The sequence below is a fragment of the Cupressus sempervirens genome, chromosome 10 (assembly GCF_028749045.1).
Source record: "Cupressus sempervirens isolate cs-2001-9-10 chromosome 10, ASM2874904v1, whole genome shotgun sequence".
NCBI classification, from domain to species: Eukaryota; Viridiplantae; Streptophyta; class Pinopsida; order Cupressales; family Cupressaceae; genus Cupressus; species Cupressus sempervirens.
Window position 1 is genome coordinate 366,824,248 of NC_143127.1, and position 18,649 is coordinate 366,842,896.

Genomic DNA, 18,649 nt, shown 5'->3' on the forward strand with positions numbered 1-18,649 from the left:
ATTACAGAATTTGAATAAGATCTATAACATTAGAAAACAAAATTTGCTGGAGTATGGATTTTTATTACATCAAAATAACCCTCAAGATTTTTTCGTTTGAAATTGTTATAGCCAATTGTTGATAACAACCCTTGTCTAATTGATTGCAAACTCTCTATAGTGATAAATTATATTTTAAATATCAATTATCTTCAATAGGTGAACGGAGCTGCAAGCTACTTTTTAAACATTATTCAAGTAAGATGATAATTACAAACAACAAGCTCTTTGTATAGTGAAAAATAGTACGCATTTGAGGACTTGGAAAGCGAGAATGTTATTTGGGCAACTGATCCCATTGGCATTGGCATTGTTTGTGAATCCGTTTGTCGAAGATTTGGATAATCCATTAGTCTTAATGTTTAGCCCAGAAATAAAGATTAACAACAATAAACTAAAGAAGAACAAAAAAGGCACATAAAGATGTTGTGATTCATTTTGTCATCACAAGATGGAGGCAACACTATGAAACTTTTCCAATTGAATTTCGCATTTCTCTAAAGTAATTTGTTAGTTTGATTTGCAAAAATTGATCAAATGATTGTCAACAATACATATAATGAAGCGTTTTACAAGGTTCTCATCAAGTCTTTTTTAGGTTTTTTTAGTTTGTTATCCTATGCTTGATTTTTGAGACCCTCAAAGTCCCTTTTGCATTTTGAAGTGTTTGTTTGGTTTGTTTTTGTCTTTTTGTTCCTTTCAGTCTCTTGCTTTCGGTTTTCCCTTTGATTCGAGATATCTAGGGGTTTTATTGGAGTTGTAAGTCAAAAGATATCAAAGATCAAGTGCCTAAAAAGTGGGGTTTGCGAGCTCAATTGCATATTTTATATATGGACCTTATATTTTAATGTAGAGTTGCACTTTTTGTTTGATTTGTTTTTGTTTTTTTGTTCCTTTCAGTCTCTTGCTTTTGGTTTTCCCTTTGATTCAAGATATCTAGGGGTTTCATCGGAGTTGTTAGTCAAAAGATATTAAGGATCAAGTGCCTAAAAGTGGGGTTTGCGAGCTCAATTGCATATTTTATATATGGACCTTATATTTTAATGTAGAGTTGCACTTTTTGAAAAATATAAGTTAAAATGAGTTTATGTTATGTTTTAAGGTTACTTTTTGACTTTTAATTTATCACTTAAGTGATTTATGTCATTATAGTGCACTTTATGTTGTATTTTTTTTGGTCGTTAACAATAATATTTTATTATTATCTTTAAACATATCCAAAAGGAAAGTGCGCCTCATATCTTGGGCCATATCATCTAATTACAAATCCCATACAACCTACCACATTAATACAAATAAACGACTATATCTCCTTAATTACAAAGGGTGAAAATGGCTCAAAAAGAATTAGCCATATTAGTTCTATACATCATATCCTTGGGCCTACACATATCTCTTGCTGACGTCACCATCCATCCTTGCTCAGGTTCAAAACCCGGGCCTTACATTCCTTCCCGAAAACATCAGTGTCTCCATTCTTCATCGCTTCGCCATGCTCTATCTATCGCTGCTTCCCTGGTTTCAAAACACTCCCAACCTTAGCTTTTTTCCATTAGGTAAGCACAAAAAGCCTTTTTCATTCTACTTTCAAACTTTCAATTTTCCATCATTCTTTACTGCATAATTGAAAGCTGGAAATTCGCAAAACATTCCGCCTCTCCAACCCTTTCTCGGCTTCAATTCATCCCCAAAAAACAAAAACCACTCCATACACTTCACCAGTTACACCTCCGGGTAAAAATCCTTTACCCTCATCCTTTGGCATCGCTTTCCTTGTGCATCCTGTTAGCGTCAAATCTCAAGCTTTAACTTCTCCCAAGCCACTGCCATGCCTTATAAGCTTTTTGATCATAGCACGTAGGCCACTAGAGGAAAGAGTAACGCCCTATCTCCACCCCTTCTTCCCAGTTCACAAAACATTCATTGTAATCGAAGCCAAACCTCGATGCTGCCCACTCTACCAAAGAGACTCTACACTTACAACCAGGTCACACTTTATACTGTATTTTGATGTTGAGTTACTTTTTAATTTATCACTCAAGTGACTCTATCACTTTGTAGTTTAATTTGTGTTGAGATTTACTTTAATATTTTAATTTAGAACATAAAGTAAAATATCACTTTTTGAACTATTTACACATATGTAAAATATGTATTTGACCCCTTCAAGTGATATTTGCTTAAGAAAATCAAATAGAGATGTGCTAAATAGGAAGTTTTAAGTGATGCAAGTCTATTACATTTTATTTCTAAATGAAATACATGTAATTGCTCCTCCAAACCACGACTTTGGCTTGCAAACCACATTTTCTCAACAAAACAACTACTTGGGTGGTTTCACTTGCAATTTGAAACATGTAATGCATCTTGTAAACCTCGATTTTTGGTCTTTGCATGCATTAACTTTACATGTAATGACACTTCTAAACCAGGATTTGCGAAAGGATTTCATTTGCATGTAAATGCAAGTCATTAAAGCATGCAATGACTCCCAAGAAACCCGATTTTGGTTTAGGCGCCCAAATGAATGTATTTACATTACATGCAAAGGGTTTTGCAAACCACAATTTGCCATTCTAAGTCAAGACGTTACATGCATTACGCCTCCAGAAACTGGCTTTTTGTCTAAAGAGGTATTTTTATGCATTTACTTGTCATATTTTAAATATGAAAATCATCTTGAGAAATCTGATTTGGGTCTAAAGGCAAAAACGTTCATAATAATGGCATTTCAAACTGCATTTTAAATGCAACTTGCTTGGGCGTCCAGATGCATGTGTTTCCATTAGATGCAATGATGTCAAAGAAACCCGATTGATCTTGCACTTGATTTCCATGTATTTGGAATGCATATTTTAAATATGTGTTTGGACTTGTAAAACTCAATTTTGGCTTGAAAAGCAACAAACATCCCATGCATTGCATCTCTCAAAGCCCAATTTTGGCTTGCATGTATATTTATTGGATATGTAATATATGCATTTGGACTTACAAAGCCCGATTTGGGTCTTCCAAGGCAAAACGTTACATGCAATAGGGCCTCCAAACCGTGATTTGCCAAAGAAATGGAAAAGAAAGTCATTTGCATCCCTGTATGCACATGTAATGCAGGTTATAAACCATGATTTGAAGCCAAGGGTTGAATCTTTCAAAGACAGTTGGTTCTTACATGCAAGCACATCGCCAAAACCTGATTTTGAAGAGAACAAGTTCATTCCAACTTCTTCTTCCAAAATTTGCCCATTGCTCTCCAAGTAAGTGCGAGAATTCGATTTTGCTTGCATTTCTTGATCACTTTGCTAACTTATTGCATTCTTTGGCTCTTTATCATCCATTTGTTTGAATGCAACCCTAGCTTTTTGTGTCAATTTTCTTAATAAGTTTGAAACGTTCATTTTCTTGCAAATGCAAAAGCTCTCTCTCCTCAAAAGCAAAATCGCATGCAAAGTGAAGTTTGAGAACGTATCAAGTTTGAGTATTAAGTTTGAGTCTCTTATATTTTCAAGTTTTCCAATCAATTCTTTCATCCTTGTCGTATAGGCTCTTATAGATTCATTCTTCCCATGTCTTGTATTGTATATTACTGTTACCATCTCGTCATTGTCCTTTAAGAGTTTGAATTCTTCCTCAAAGGTTATGCAGAGATCCTTCCATGTAGCTTTCTTCCCGGCCTCCAAATCTGTATAACAATCAATGGCGATGCCCCTTAGGGTGGCTGGAAATGCCTTCAACCATTCGTCTACATCGTTCTCTTCATTAGCCTGCCATATTGTTATACACGTTTTACAATGTCATGTTGGATCCTCCGATCCTTCTCCTATGAATCTGGGAAGTTTTTGCTTTTTTGTGGCCATCCTCGTTCTCCTGCTCTTCCCTTGGGTGTTCCCTCCCAATGGGATATTGTTCCCTATTGATGGGATTAGTCCATGAGTATTGGTTCCTGTCAAGGTAATGTTCCCTCTCGATTGGAGTACTCCTTGGATACTTGGCCGAGTTACTTGTCCTTCTCCCTGTAGTTCTCGCTCTGCTTGACTAGAGCTTTGTTCTTGGGTAGGACTATGCTCTCTTTGTGCTGGGGTTTGAGGTTCCATCTACCTCTCCTTCCTTTCGGTCCTTCTGAAATTACCAAATTGGCTATTTCCCTTATACTGTTTTCAATCAAATTTTGTTCTGTTTGGTTTGGCACTTGAGTTTGATTAATAGCCTTTCTCAGACGGCGACACCTTTCTTCTTGTTCCCTAGTACGTAGGATCCGTTGTAGGGTAGTTTCCCCTTCAATTTGTTGTTTTGGTACCCCCCTTGGGTCCTTATTTGGAATTAGGGTTATGAATTGTTATATTGCCTCATTGTCCTCAAATGTTCGCACTCTTGGAGTTCACGTGTGCTTTTTTTCGCAAACTGTTGGAGTAGTTGCCTTCTTTGTTCCCTTTGTCCTTTGGCTCTTTCTTTCTCTACTCATACCAAGTTTCTTGCCAGTGACTGAGGTATTTTTCCAAGGTGTCTGTACAATGCTGGTGGAACCGAAAGTTCTTCCCATACCGTGCTCTCTGGCATGCTCTCCCTCGACCTCCCTTTGCACATATTGGTTCACATAAAACTTTTGAGACCACCACCAGGTTTCGTGTCACTTGTTCTTCCCCTGTAATTTCTTCCTCTTCCCCGTGACTATTTGTGACTTGTACTTGTGGTAGGAATGGTTTGATATTACTCCATTCCGTTTGTCATATGACCTCCAAGCTCAAACTTAGGCAACAATGCCAAAATGTAGAATGGTTACAACACACTCAAGTATGAATTCAATGTTACCAGTATCAACATAAGAAACCATTACCAATGATAAGCACACCAAATAATTGTGAGGGAAAACAATATTCTTTATTGATTATCAAAAAAAATAAGTACATCATTCATGTTCCAATGTTCTTAAATAGTGCTTGGTTGTTTAGGGAAACCAATTGATATATCCCCTTGATACCTAACTACCCAAACCCATTACTAACTATCTTTGATTTCATTATTGTTTTATTATGCCCTACAAACATTCCCATTGGAGATGGTGGTTTTGTGGGGGTGCGTTTCCTCCAAGTCCCTAAGTCTCAAAAACATCATCCTTTTTGGGTGGATATTTTGCAACCGACAGTCTGTGAAAATCTAGTTGCAAAATAGGTGGACCAGCCACAACGTATAAGACAAAGTCTCTCCTACCTTAAAGTGAAGGCCACTCCTCCTCACCATTCCTTGGATCAAATCAAGGTAAGCAAGAAGTTGAGAGATTCATAAGGGGTGTTACCAATATTTTTTCCTCTTAACTTTCAGGAAAGAATCCACTTACCCACAAAGTGAGTAATGGGCAAGATGAAATCTCTAACTACACTTTTATCTAGTAGTTGGAAACGATGATATTGATAAACCAACACCAACTCAAATGCTGATTGAAAGCGTACCAACTTGGCTTTAAGTCTTGTTTGTCTAATCTATAAGAAAAATCACTACCATTGGGGCGCAAAGACTTCCAGAAGTAGATGATCTGTATTCTGTAACTTATTTTTAGTTTTAATCTATTACGTAAGAAAATCCTCTAGCATTGGGGTGTAAAGACTTCCAGAAGTAGGGAAATTCTCTCTATTTTTAGTGAATTTGAGATGGTAACACAAGCTATAGTCAAAACTTCTAGTCTATGTATTACCACTACCGTTCCTAGTCAAAGCTTTTAGTCTATGTATTACCACAATTGCTCCCAGTCAAGGCTTGGGCTCCGATTGTTTTTTAATTCACCATGCTCTATTATTGAACACACAATAATAACATGAATCAAAGACAATAGGCACAAATTATAGTCAAAGCTTTTAATTTGCTCTATCACAATTGCTTCCAGTCAAACCTTCGTATCCAATTGCTTATTTTATTCACTTTTCTCTCAAATTCGCACTACACAATCAAAGTTTTGCTTGCACAAGTTTGGCAGAACTTTCTTGAATACAACAAAGGATGATTTTTTACAATGAGGGGGGCACTCCTTATATAGGAAAAAAAAGTGAGAAAAAGGAGGAGGAAAAAGTGGGAGCAACTCAACCAACTCTGACCCGGTCTAACTAAGAAAGAAGAATTATTGGATTACATTTTTAAAGGACATGTAATCGGATTACATACGACTACATTACATGTGTTTGAGTTACATGCAATTGGATTACATGCAATGCATCTTCTGCATCTACAAAGCTGGAAAACACTTGAAGAAAATGTTGATTTATGAATGAATCAATCCTGTAGACTAAAGACAAAAGCCTTATACTTCGCGATGATCATGGGATTGGGGATTCTTGTATTCTGCACGACTGCATTCTCTTTGATGAGTTTCTAGTTGTGATTTGAAAATTCGATGTGATCAAGCTTTTTCTTGTTCGAGTTGTCGTGAATTCTCCTTTGTAGATTGACACATTCTGGAGTCTCTGACACCTTGAAGACCTTCTTGATGGTGTTTGGATGTAAACTCAAAATAACTTTCCATCAACACTTCTAATTTTTTTTTTTTGAAACAAAGTGCTTGGCGCATTCCTGCACAAACTCAGGTTCTTGGGCAATCATTGGGAAAATGAAGACCAAATGAATTACTGCTTCTTTTGATGTAAATTACGCCTGCTTGATGGGATGTCTCTATTCTTTGAAGAAGTTTTAACATATCTTGAAAAGTGTGTCGTAACATGAAGATAAACATCTTCCAATGAGATTGGATCCATGAAAACTTTGGGATTTGAGTTACAGTGATGAATCCATAGGGATGAGTGTTCAAAGTATGGATTAGATACTTATGAAACACATATGATGGTTGGAAATGAACTGGAAAGCATATGTATTTGGACGAAAAGGGCCAAATCAGACTCACAAGGGTGGATTGCATGTGGGCAAAGATGGGCTTTTGTGGGTATTGTCAAGACTCAAAAATGCAAGTTGGGATGCACATGGATCTGTGCAAATGGCGACTTTGGTGTTTAAAAGTGTGACCTTTTACCAAAATCGTGTTCTCTGGAGGTAATTACATGTAAAGTGATTTACATGTAATTATTACTTGATGAAAACATGTAATTAGATTCAAAGGATGTAATTACATATAATTGGGTTTGAAAATAGAATTACATGTAAATGCGGAAGGAGGTAAGAATGTAATTGCATTTATTGGTAAATGGACGTAATATGCCTTGACATGTGTTGGTGAAATATGGAAAGATGTGATGCATTTGCATGGAAAGGTGGAAAGTGAAAAGGTGTGAAATGCTCTTGCATTCTTGGGAAAGAATCCTCAACTTTCTTCTAAACAAGCAAGCAAATGACAAGCAAAACTATACACAAAACAAAAACATACCTTTGGTTTTTGACTCAAATGTTACAAAATATCAAGTTGCTCTCAATTTCCTAATTGGAATTTTCTTTGGAAAATTCAAGCATTGGAAAATAGAAGCTTTCATCTTATTTAAAGGAAAATTGCAAAATACGTGGCATACCTTTGAACAAGTGTACAATGATAAGCCAAAATATGCAACAAAATAGTAAAGGTTTGAAAACTTCAACTTACTTGGAGATCAATGAGCCAAATGTGGAAGATTAATAGGACTAAATGATTGACTTTCATCCAAATTCAAATTTCTAAACAACTCCTTGACCTTTTTAATGCTTGCAAATGATAGCTTTGAATTATCAATGCATGAGGTGTTTTAGTATGTAAATGCCAAATACGTGATTCTTAAAACCTCCAATTGTAAAAACATTTTTGGGTAAAAATTTGCCCTCTAGATGCACGAGTATGGGTTGTTTTTGCATAAAGAGGTCAAAAACGTGAATTTGAAATGTATTAGTATGCATTAAATGTCAAAAAACGTGCCCTCTAGATCCAAACGCATGGGTTGGAAATGCCATTTTTTGGGCGTTTAAAAAAAAAATGTGCCCTAAAAATCCATATATGTTGGTTGTTTTTGGCTTGCGAATGCAAAAATGTCTTCCCTAAATGCTAAAACATGAATCCAAATGCAAAAATGTGGATGAAACCTAATTTTCTGGCCGTTTTTAGCAAAAAGATGCCCTCAAAATGCATGTATTTTAGCCATTTTTGGTTTGGGAATGCAAAATCGTGGTCTCCGATAGCATTTACATGTATTCAAATGCCCAAATGCACTCTATTGGAGAGTTTGCATATTCAAAATGCATGTATTTTGAGGTCAAGAAGACAAATCACACTCTCTAGGCCCTTTTGCATGTATTAAAAAGCACGTAAATGGAGTCAAGAGGCAAATCACACTCTATTGGGGCCTTTACATGTTTTAAAATGGATGCATTCTTGGGAAAGAAGGGAAATTGCGTTCTCCATGTGCTATTGCATGTTTTAAAATGCACACATATAACAAACAATGCAAATCACACTCTCCAGGCTCCATTACATATTTTAAAACCATGTAATATGAATAAGAATGCAAATCGCACTCTCCATCCTCCATTACATATTTTAAAAAATATACATTGAGCAATTTTGGCCTTGGAAGGCAAAATCGTGGACTCTAAATGCACTTACATGTAACACTTTAACATGTAAAAGACTATTTTCATGCAAATCACACTCTTGGAGGTATATTACATGTTTTAAAAACCTGGCTTTTACTTGTTTTAAGTGTTTTAAAATTGCCTTTCTAGTGCAAATCACATTCTCTCAAGGCAAGTACATGTAAACATGTAAATGGGCTGAAAGTTGTTTTTGCACAACTTAAGTGATCAATTAAGCACAGTTTTAATTGATTTTTGAGGAAATATCACTTAATTGGGTCAAAAACAACATTTACACTATATAATTAATATATCATGTGCAAATATTATTCAAAAAACAATAGTTAACTTACATGTTTTGAAATAAAACATTAAGTAACTCAAAAATAAATCAAACTATATAGTTAATAAAGTCAGTGAAAAATAAAAAAGCAACTCAGCATGAAAATATAACATTAGTGCTCTAAAGTCACTTATTAAGTGATAAAGTAACCTAAAACCTAACATAAAGTGAATTTATGTTATATTTTCCAAACAATGAATTTCAACATTAAAATATAACATAATATTTTAAATTATGCAATTGCATTTGGAGAGTCCACCTTTTGGGCACTTAAATGGTCATATCTTTTGATTGCCAAGTTTGATTAAGCCCTAAGATATACCGAATCAAAGGAAAAATCGAAAGCTAGGGGTTGAAAAAAACCAAAAGACCAAAAGCAAACAAACACATTCAAAAACAAGAAAAAGGATGTTGAAGACGTGAAAAATCAAACATAGGCTTATTGAAATGAAAAACTAAAAAGACTTGACGAAAGCCTTCAGCAAAATGATTCATTATACCAATTGGGGTTGATTGATTGATCAATGTTAGCCAATTAAATAATGAATTAATCTCAGAGAAATGCGAAACTAAGATGAAAAAGTTTTGTATGGTTACCTACATTTTGTAGTGACAAAATGTAGGACAACATCCCTATAGGAGACAATTTTTTTTGGGTGATGCATCACCCCAGGACACTCTCTTTGGGTCTCCTATTATAAATAAACGAGGGCTTTTGTTTCCTTTCATTGAAGTCTTTTCACCTTAACACCCAAGAAGAGTTGGACGATGATGATTTGAAGGACAACATCCCTATAGGAGACAATTTTTTTTGGGTGATGCATCACCCCAGGACACTCTCTTTGGGTCTCCTATTATAAATAAACGAGGGCTTTTGTTTCCTTTCATTGAAGTCTTTTCACCTTAACACCCAAGAAGAGTTGGACGATGATGATTTGAAGAAGGTGAGAACATAAATGAGCAAAGAGGGAAAACTTTGAAACTTGAGATTTAATGATGGGTGGGAACCAACAGCCTTCTAATCGTGAAGGCATGATATATATTGTAAATAATGAAAATAAAGCTCAGCTATAGCTAAGCCTCTAAAGTCTATTCATTAGTGAAACTAATTAGGCAACTTGAAAGACTTCCTCTATTCCTAGTAAAAGAATTCAATAGAAACATAGAGTTTGTAGAGCAATTCAATAGAAAATTAGAGTTTTAGAAACCTAAAGGCATGACATATGGATTAAGAGGTAGTTTTGGAAACAGAATTTTTTAACGAATTGACAGTTTGCCTGCATCTTAACCTGTCATGCAGATTTGTGTGGTGTTGATTTCATCGTGCACAAAACATGACATTATAATGGATTCGTAGTAGACTTGATGACGTATAGAAAATGATGAAGTACCAAATCCACGTGTTCCAAGAAATTTGAATTGTTTGGAATCCAATTCTCTTTGAAAGCCTATGCAACTTGGACCTTTTGGTCAGTCCATTTACTGATTTTGTTTATATGTACCAATTTTGAGTTATGCACTTCTTGTTTGATTGTTATGCTAATTGTCCCATATACAAACAATACAAGATAAGATAAGATAATAATATTAATGTCCACGAAAAACCAAAACGGTTTATGGGACTGAGCATACAAATAGAAGAGCCGGCCAAAGTAGAAGCACCAAATGGTGACTGAGAAGAAAGAAAAGCAAGAGACAAACAATAAAGAAGACAAGGTAAGGACCAAGGGTCCTTCCTTGCCACAAAGAAATCAGTAATAGAGAGGTACACCCATGAACTATCCATAGCCTTAGAATGTTGTGAAGAACTGCTATAGGACTGTTGCTGCCTGGAGAGACTGGTACAATGTCTGATTGATATGGAATGAGAAGTAGTGGAAGGCCTTTTGAAACCCCGTAGAGGAGACAAGGGAGAGAAAAAAGGCGGTAATGAGCTGATCTGAAGTATGCCCTTGAGGAATAAAAGACTGTACGGTAATCTCTCAAAGATGGGTGGCTTCCTGAAGAAAAAGTGCAAGACAACACTGATCAATATAGTTGAAGAACATCGAAAGAGAAGAACAGTCTCTGAAAAGGCAATAAAATCTCCCTCTGATCTCATAGTAAAGAGGACAATGAAATATAAAGTGGATCTCAGTCTCAACCTCCACCAAAGTACATAATTGACATAACCTATCAGCTCGATCCATATGGTGGTCAGTCTGAACCTTGAGGCGATGAGCACAAACTTTAAATGAGCCTAGAGAAAACTGTAAGGCATGATTCCAGCGTCAATAGAGATAAGCAGGGCGAACAACAATACCATCCTGAATCTCAAGAAAATGCTTAGCGTAGAAGGCCATCCTAGGTCGTAGACCCACCAGGGGATTACTCTAGGTAGTGGTAATGTACTGTCTATAAATATCCTGTCAGACATGCTCATTCAACTCCTGATGTGAGGGGAGAAGATGAGGAGGAGCATCCAACGAAAATTGATAAGGAGGAAGACGATCAATGTCAATCTCGATTGAATCCAACAAAAAGGTGGCTTGAGCGTACTAGCATCAAGACCTAGCAGAAGTGTCAGATCTCATAATCTCCACCGAAGAACAATATGCTAGATGAGAGAATCTATGCCGATCAACACATGTCTCCATAAAACCATGAAGCCAATGAAGAAACCAAATCAAGTCAAAAATGATGGCAAGTTTGAGAGGATGAGCACCAAACTCAGCCAAGACAATGCTGCGAGGGGTGAGTCTATGACATCTAATGATACGTAGTAACAACAACATCTGAACCCACTCAATAGAAGCCCAATTAGAAGTAATAAGAGAAGGCCCCCAAACAACCGAACCATAGAGAACTGTTGGATGAACCAAGGAGTCGAAAAGGGACAACTTGGACGAAATATCTTGAAAATGATGCCTAAAGCATTGTCTCTCTAGCAAAGCCAGGGAACCCATACTTTTACTGACTTTGGATTGAATAGCAAGTCTCAAACTAAAATGCGGTCTTGAGAACTTCACACCGAGATACATATAAGAGGGAGTAATCTCAACCTCCTATCCCTGAAAGAAGAAATGAAGATGTGAGGTCTTTAAACAGTTACAGACCATAATCCGTGTCTTAGACAAATTGACCACAAGCTGCCGCTGAAGACAAAAAGAAACCAAACCATCAAGGAGTCTTTGTAAGCTGTCGGGAGAAGAAGCCAAGAGAACCACACAATCAGCAAAGAGGAGAATGGAGATCAAGACCTGATACAAATAACACCCATCTCCTGGTTGGGAGGATTTCAGAAGAAAATCCTCCAACTCATCAATATACAAACCAAACAGTGTAGGAGAAAGAGGACAACCCTATTTCACCCAATAGCGCTTTGAATCGGATCAGAAAAGCCCTCCAGAGTCCTAAGCCTACCAGTAACCCTCTCATAAAGCCTCATAATAGCAGTCTGTAACATATCTGGGATCCCAATCTCATGAAGCCACTGAAATAAAGCCACCCGAGGAACAAAATCAAAGGCCTTACGAAAGTCCACAAAACAACAATAGACCTTCTGAGAGCAGTGTCTAGCCTCCTCAATGATAGCCCGCAGTGTCAATACATAATCCATAGTTTGAGTTTACCTGAAAACCAGCCTGCCCTGTAGCCCTACAACCTCTTTTATCAAGCTCACTAGATAACATGGTGTTCAGAGCAGTGGCATAAAGTTTGGCAAAAGTATGTCCTATCATAATAGTTCTGTAGTTATCTGGATCGAAAGCAGGCCCAAACTTGTGAATAGGGTAAACCACATGTCTAGACTAGGAATCAGGAAACCCAATGCAAACCACTCTATTAAAGAGTGTAGGAAGGTAAGAACCAAGAACTGAAGCACCAAGTTTCAAAAGTTTTGCTTGGAAACCCTCTTCATCTGGTGCTTTGCTGCATCTCAAAGATCTGATAGCCTCCATAATACTAGAGTAGGTGAACAAGCGACAGTAAGGAGGTGGAGTGGAGTGGAGAGGTGGCTGCCCAGGAATGTTGTAAAGTGTAGTGATATGGGAGGTTAGAGAGCGGTAGTTGAGAGTGGAGGACGGGGGGGAGAAACGAGGGAAAAGGGTACGCCAAAAGATCTGGGGATTTTGAATAAGTGTGGAGCAAAGGGTTTTGCATTGAATGGAGGCAAAGGAACGTTTCTTACAACGAAGAAGATGGAGGTACGAAAGGCGCAGATGGGGAAAGGCAGGAGACTGAGCCTCAAAGGCGACACGAACAAAGCAATGGAAAGCTTTGTAATCAACATCAAACCATTTATTCATAGGATAGGTATTCCGACGCTTAGCTCTGAGAGAGGAAGGGGAATAGAAAGGAGAGCAGAATCCCAGATGGCAGAGGCAAGCGAATCAAACATGTCAGAGGTAGCAAGCGACTCATTAAAGCTAGCGAGCGTCAGAAATCTTCTAAGGTGGTACGTAAAAAGCTCACCATCACTCTCAGGAAAATGAAAGCGGGTAGGGAGGGAGATGGTACCAGCCGGGCAGAGCGAAGGTGAGGACGGATGGGGTGAAATGCAAACATAAATGCTAAGAAGAGCATGATCAACTAAGGGGAGATGTGAAATGGTGAAATTGCAAATGGAAAAAATGAAGGAATGAGAGGAAATGACATAGTCAACAACACTCGCACCACCACAGTGCGGCCAACAGGTAAAGAGGTCCGATCCAAGAAGGAAGGATAAACCGTCCAGAATCAACAACCTAGAAGACTCACAGAGCTGGAGGAGGTGACGGCCATAAACTGAGAGTGTTCCAAGAACATCCTTTGAGATGTGCTGTAGGCCCATAGTAGTCGGACCTAACTCAAAAGTACAGTTCAAATCAGAGCCATGATCATGTAAAGGAATCTGAAGATCCTTGGTTCGAGTGTTGAAGTCTCCAAGAATAATAATATCACCCAAAGCCTCGAACTGTGAAATACTCTCCTGAAGGTCACAATAGGGATCTCCATTCCCTGGGTCATGAATGGTATAAGGAGAGGAGGCCACAATAATAAACAACAATAAAAATATCTCTTTGTCGATATTTCCGCTGACTGATCTGGACCCACATAAATTTGGCATAGGCATTAGAGTGAACAACTGAAGTGACATTGAAGATATCATCTCGAACCAAATAGGCAACACCCCCAAACCCACTGACCCCACCTGAAGTCCGGACCTTATCCCTGCAAACTGACAGCCACTGATAACCAAGATAACCTGGAAGAGGGCGCATAAGACTCTTGTAAGTCTTAGTAATGGCCAAAATATTTGAGGACCCCATTGCATCTTGAAAAAGACCGGGTATTGACCATAAAGAGCCATTACCATTCCATCAGTTGACAAGAAGAGAAGGAGGTCTTCTCTTGTCAGATTGCTGTCGAGACCATCATGCCGGTCTGGAGGTTGCCCTCTCTACCCAACCAGTAGGAGGAGAAGCACGAACCACCGCTCTAAGATTCCTAATAACCGCCAATTTCCCAGCACGCCTAGCATCTGCCCCAATTCCTCGACCCTGTTTGAGTTCTGTAACCTGTGCTTTAGTAAGATCTTCGTCCAGAAAAATTTTAGAGGGGAGAGAAAAGAACTTTCTCTTCGCTCGAAGGGCACGAAGCCTATCTGGAAAAGAGAAGAATCTGATAAAAAGGATGTCGCCCGTACCAAACCGCATCTATCCAAGGTAATGTCTGTGATACCAAGTTGATCAGAAAGAAAGGAATGTCCAGCAGCAGCAGGGTTAGAAGTGGGTGTAAGACCACGAACACACAAGTTGAAAAGCAAGTTGAAAAGGATGAGAAGCTGCAAGGGAACACAAAGACAAATAAGCTGGTAAAGTTGCTAGAGAAGCCATTTTGTGAAATGTTCTATGCAAATGCTCTTGGTATCTATTTCCAGTTGTGCCCAGCCATGATCATGTGATGGTACAAAATTCCTACTTAAATAGGAACACACTTAGTTAACACCTTCAGGCAGTTGATCCAGCAATTGAGTTGAAAATTGCAAATATTAGACAAAGCATCATAATATATTTGTCATGTTGGATGAAGGATTTGGAGGCAGGTCCCTAAAGACTTTAGTGTTGGAAGACGCTCAAGGAGAATACCCACAAGAGCAGCACCCAGGCAATAGTGATTTAAATGTACATATGGTAAACAACTACGTGAGAACATGGTCCACTGATTTCAGTGCTTTAGAAAGTTAAATCTGAAACTTAAATGCTCGAACTGATAACTGCAATAAGTTAGCGATGACCCATGAATAACAGGTCAATTATGTAAAATCAATTGACAAAGATGCAATGCAATTGGTTGTAGAGCATTGTGAATTTTTTATAAATAACAGAAAATTGGAGGTTGATAAGAAGCTTAAGCTGGATGCCATCAACTTGGATGGTATCAAATAGGATGACAAAGCAAGTTCCAATGGGATCGAGGGTTCTAAGGTGGAAGGAGTATGGTACCTGCCTACAATGAACACTTATCTCAGGGAAGGAAGATGAAATGTCATAGAAATTTAATGCTGGTTTTCACAAGGAGAAATGTAAGTCACCCTGTATTTTAAACACAAGTGCACCTCATTTCAAGCTTTCTGTTCCTGATGTAAAATTTAGTTTTGTAACTGTTGTAATCATTGTACATGTGTGAATATTTCATCAAGATGCCTTTCTCTCTTTCAATTTGATTCAAATGCAGTCAATCTATACCCATCCCAATTGTCGTTCCCTACAAAGCTCTGTCACTTGTTTATGAATGAATAAAATTCACTTCTTTTCCTTTGTTCATTTTGTAAAAGAAAACAGGTTTAATATGTGTATTTATAAGTATCCAACCAATTTGTAAATAGTAATATATTGTAATGCTCTTTCTTTTGGCTTGTTTTATAATTCTAAATTATTAATGAAAGAAATGCTCCTCCTTTGAATGAAGAAAGAACTTAGTTATGTGCACTGGCACTGGAGATTTTACATATGGGAATACTCTTTATTCTCTGTTAATTATTATTCGCATATGCAAATACTTTATCCTATTGAAGTTCTGGAACCATTTTTTTGTATATGGTGTTACTTGAAATCTAATGCACTTTTATTATTGATTTTCTTTTCAGACCAACTATATTAGATTTTGTCTGTTTGTGTGTATGTATGCAGTATGTCTATTAAAAAAGGAAAATCGACCCATCCAGTCATTTTTAATATATGTTTCTATTAATCATGTGCATGATTTATAAACTATTCAATCTCTGCATGCTTTTTGATTCCTTTTTTGGTGTTATTATATGGAATGCAGTAACTACTGGGACAATAAAAACATCGGCAGATTGCAATCCACGTCGTAAACGCAGTAGAGTTCCTGTAATAAACACGATTGATCTTTGTGATGAATCAGGAGAAGCTGATCAAAGGTGTTCAAAGGTAAATTTCTTTTTTTTGCATGAGTTATTTTTAAAATTTTTGATCTCATTGTTTATCCGCCATGATGTATTTTTTCAAGTTCTGCTAGTGTATACTAATAAAGAGGTTAATGCTTTCTATCCTATCAATATTCACGAGTCAATGATGGAAAAAATGAATTGTTCCTTAAAGCTTTGCCTTCGTTTGTTTATCGGTCATTTAGCTGCTTAAAACTTTGTCCTAGAGAATGCATGTAATTGATAGGTGCTGACCTGAAAATATCAAACAAATATTGTTAGAAATTAGCAAAAGATTATTAATCTTTTAACCAATATTGGGTTGGATATCTCCAAGAATTACTATGGTATGAGTGGAAATTGGCAGGGATAGATCATTGCTCTTGTAGTAAAGAGTTCATGTAAAAAATGAACTGAACCCATAGTTATTTAAGTTCAATTATAATTTGGCAATATCAGAAAGGATGTAGTCCAAAGTATCTTTCAGATGGCCATAATTGCCTGGATCCTTCAATAAGAGTATCATTCCACTTTACTTCAGAAACAAGGTTCAAGTATGTAAATACTCTATCTTGTAATAGACTATAGGCCTGCAATGAACTGAATAATATTATAGGTAACCATAGAATATGTGCATGAACTACACGTGATGCATTTTCACCATTTCTATCATTTAATGGCTTATCGGAAAGCTTCATGTTGTAATCTGCTGACATCTGGATGAGGCCAGACACTTAGGTATTACATTAAATAGAGAGATTTTGTATCTGTAATATGCTGCCTTCTTACAGCCTTTTTTTTCAATGTATGTTTTAATTCCAAACTACAAGAAAATAAAGTAACTTCTAACAGTACAAACAAGTCATAAAATTACTTAAAGCAGAGATACATGTGGCTGAATTTTTTTAGATTTAATTACTGTCTTGAGATTTCAATATTTTTCCAAAACAATCCAGTTCATTTTTGGGGTTCGCATAACAGAAATTAACATACCCCTTCGCCAGAACAGAGAAAGGTCTGCTATGGTATGAACTAGAAAGAATGAGGTTCTTTACACCTTATGTATGTCACTAATAACCTTCAAATTGCAACAGCTGAGTGATGATAGCCCTTACAACCACTGCCCAAATAAAGAGCTGAAACAACCTCCAAAACTCCAAATGCCCTTCCAATCACTACGGCTGCCTAGAAAAATGGGATGGCCACTAAAATGACATACCACTCAGCTATTAAAGTAATTCTCAGCAACAAGAATGAACCGGCTGTCCTTAATCTTCTCTGAATCATTTCCAGTGCACAACGTAAATCGTTGAAAACCGAAGAAAATTATTTAATTATTATCAGTGTACGCCAATGTGACTCTTTCAGTGAAGCCACTCCAGATCTCTAGATTGTGTCTCTCAAAAATGTGGAGAAAGTTTCTTACGAGGATTTCGTCCTCACAAACAAGCAAGAAGAAACAACCTCCTTTAAGAACAAAACAATCAACAATAACAATATTCAATATCCTAAAGTGAGAGCCCCAATCCTCCTTTTATAGCTTTTCGGCTGTTATTTTTTCCAAAAAAGTACTTTTTGCTATTTTCAGGACTTTTTAAACCTCTATTTTATCAGGAATGCTTTTTTGCTACTATTTTGGGAATGCCTTTTCACTATTTTTTTGGGACTATTTGTTCTGCTATTTTTCTGGAGTACTTTTTCACTATTTTCTCGGGAATTAATTTTTGTTCTGTTTTTATTCAGTAAGAATCACTTCCTTTTTTAATCTCCTGATGTAGCATTAAATAATTTTAGGCCACTCACTAAAGTAAATCACCTTTGATTTAAATTTGGTATCTACAGTCCATTTAATAAATAGCTTAAAATAACAATAAAGTCAAATATTTAGTTTAACTTTGTAAATCAATAACTTATCTTTATTTAAAAACTCCAGAGAATATCAAATCTCATGATAAACATCAAAAATTTTTTTCATTGACATTACTAAAAAAGGCAATATGCTCCATTGGTGCTCATCACTGACTTACTAAAAATTTTAAGTATAGAAGACAGTGTTGGAAGAGCTTTAGAAAATGGTATTACGCTCATTATACTTGTCTAATCAAGAAACTACTTCTACCACTACCTACAGGGCTCCATAAACCCACTTATTAGCCTTCGGGAATCTCATGAATAGGCTTACAATCTTTCCATGCTAGACAGGCTTAGCAAAGGGACATAAGATTCTAGATAAAATTTGAGTTTGGACAAGAATCACTAGTCTATTTGGGGCATGTGGTTGGATACGGAGAGTTGAGAATTGATCTAATTAAAATTGAGGCCGTCAT

At 36.9% G+C, this 18,649-nt stretch overlaps 1 protein-coding gene across 2 annotated transcripts in view; it reads left to right on the forward strand.

Annotated features, from left to right (window-relative positions):
* The window catches only part of LOC149534186 (uncharacterized), a 97,634-nt gene that overhangs the window by 24,145 nt on the left and 54,840 nt on the right, over positions 1 to 18,649 (forward strand). For both annotated transcript variants that reach the window (XM_089804925.1, XM_089804926.1), the window contains exon 4: positions 16,202 to 16,326. In XM_089804925.1, coding sequence (XP_089661051.1) covers positions 16,202 to 16,326 — 125 coding nt within the window. The remainder of the gene's footprint in view (positions 1 to 16,201; positions 16,327 to 18,649) is intronic.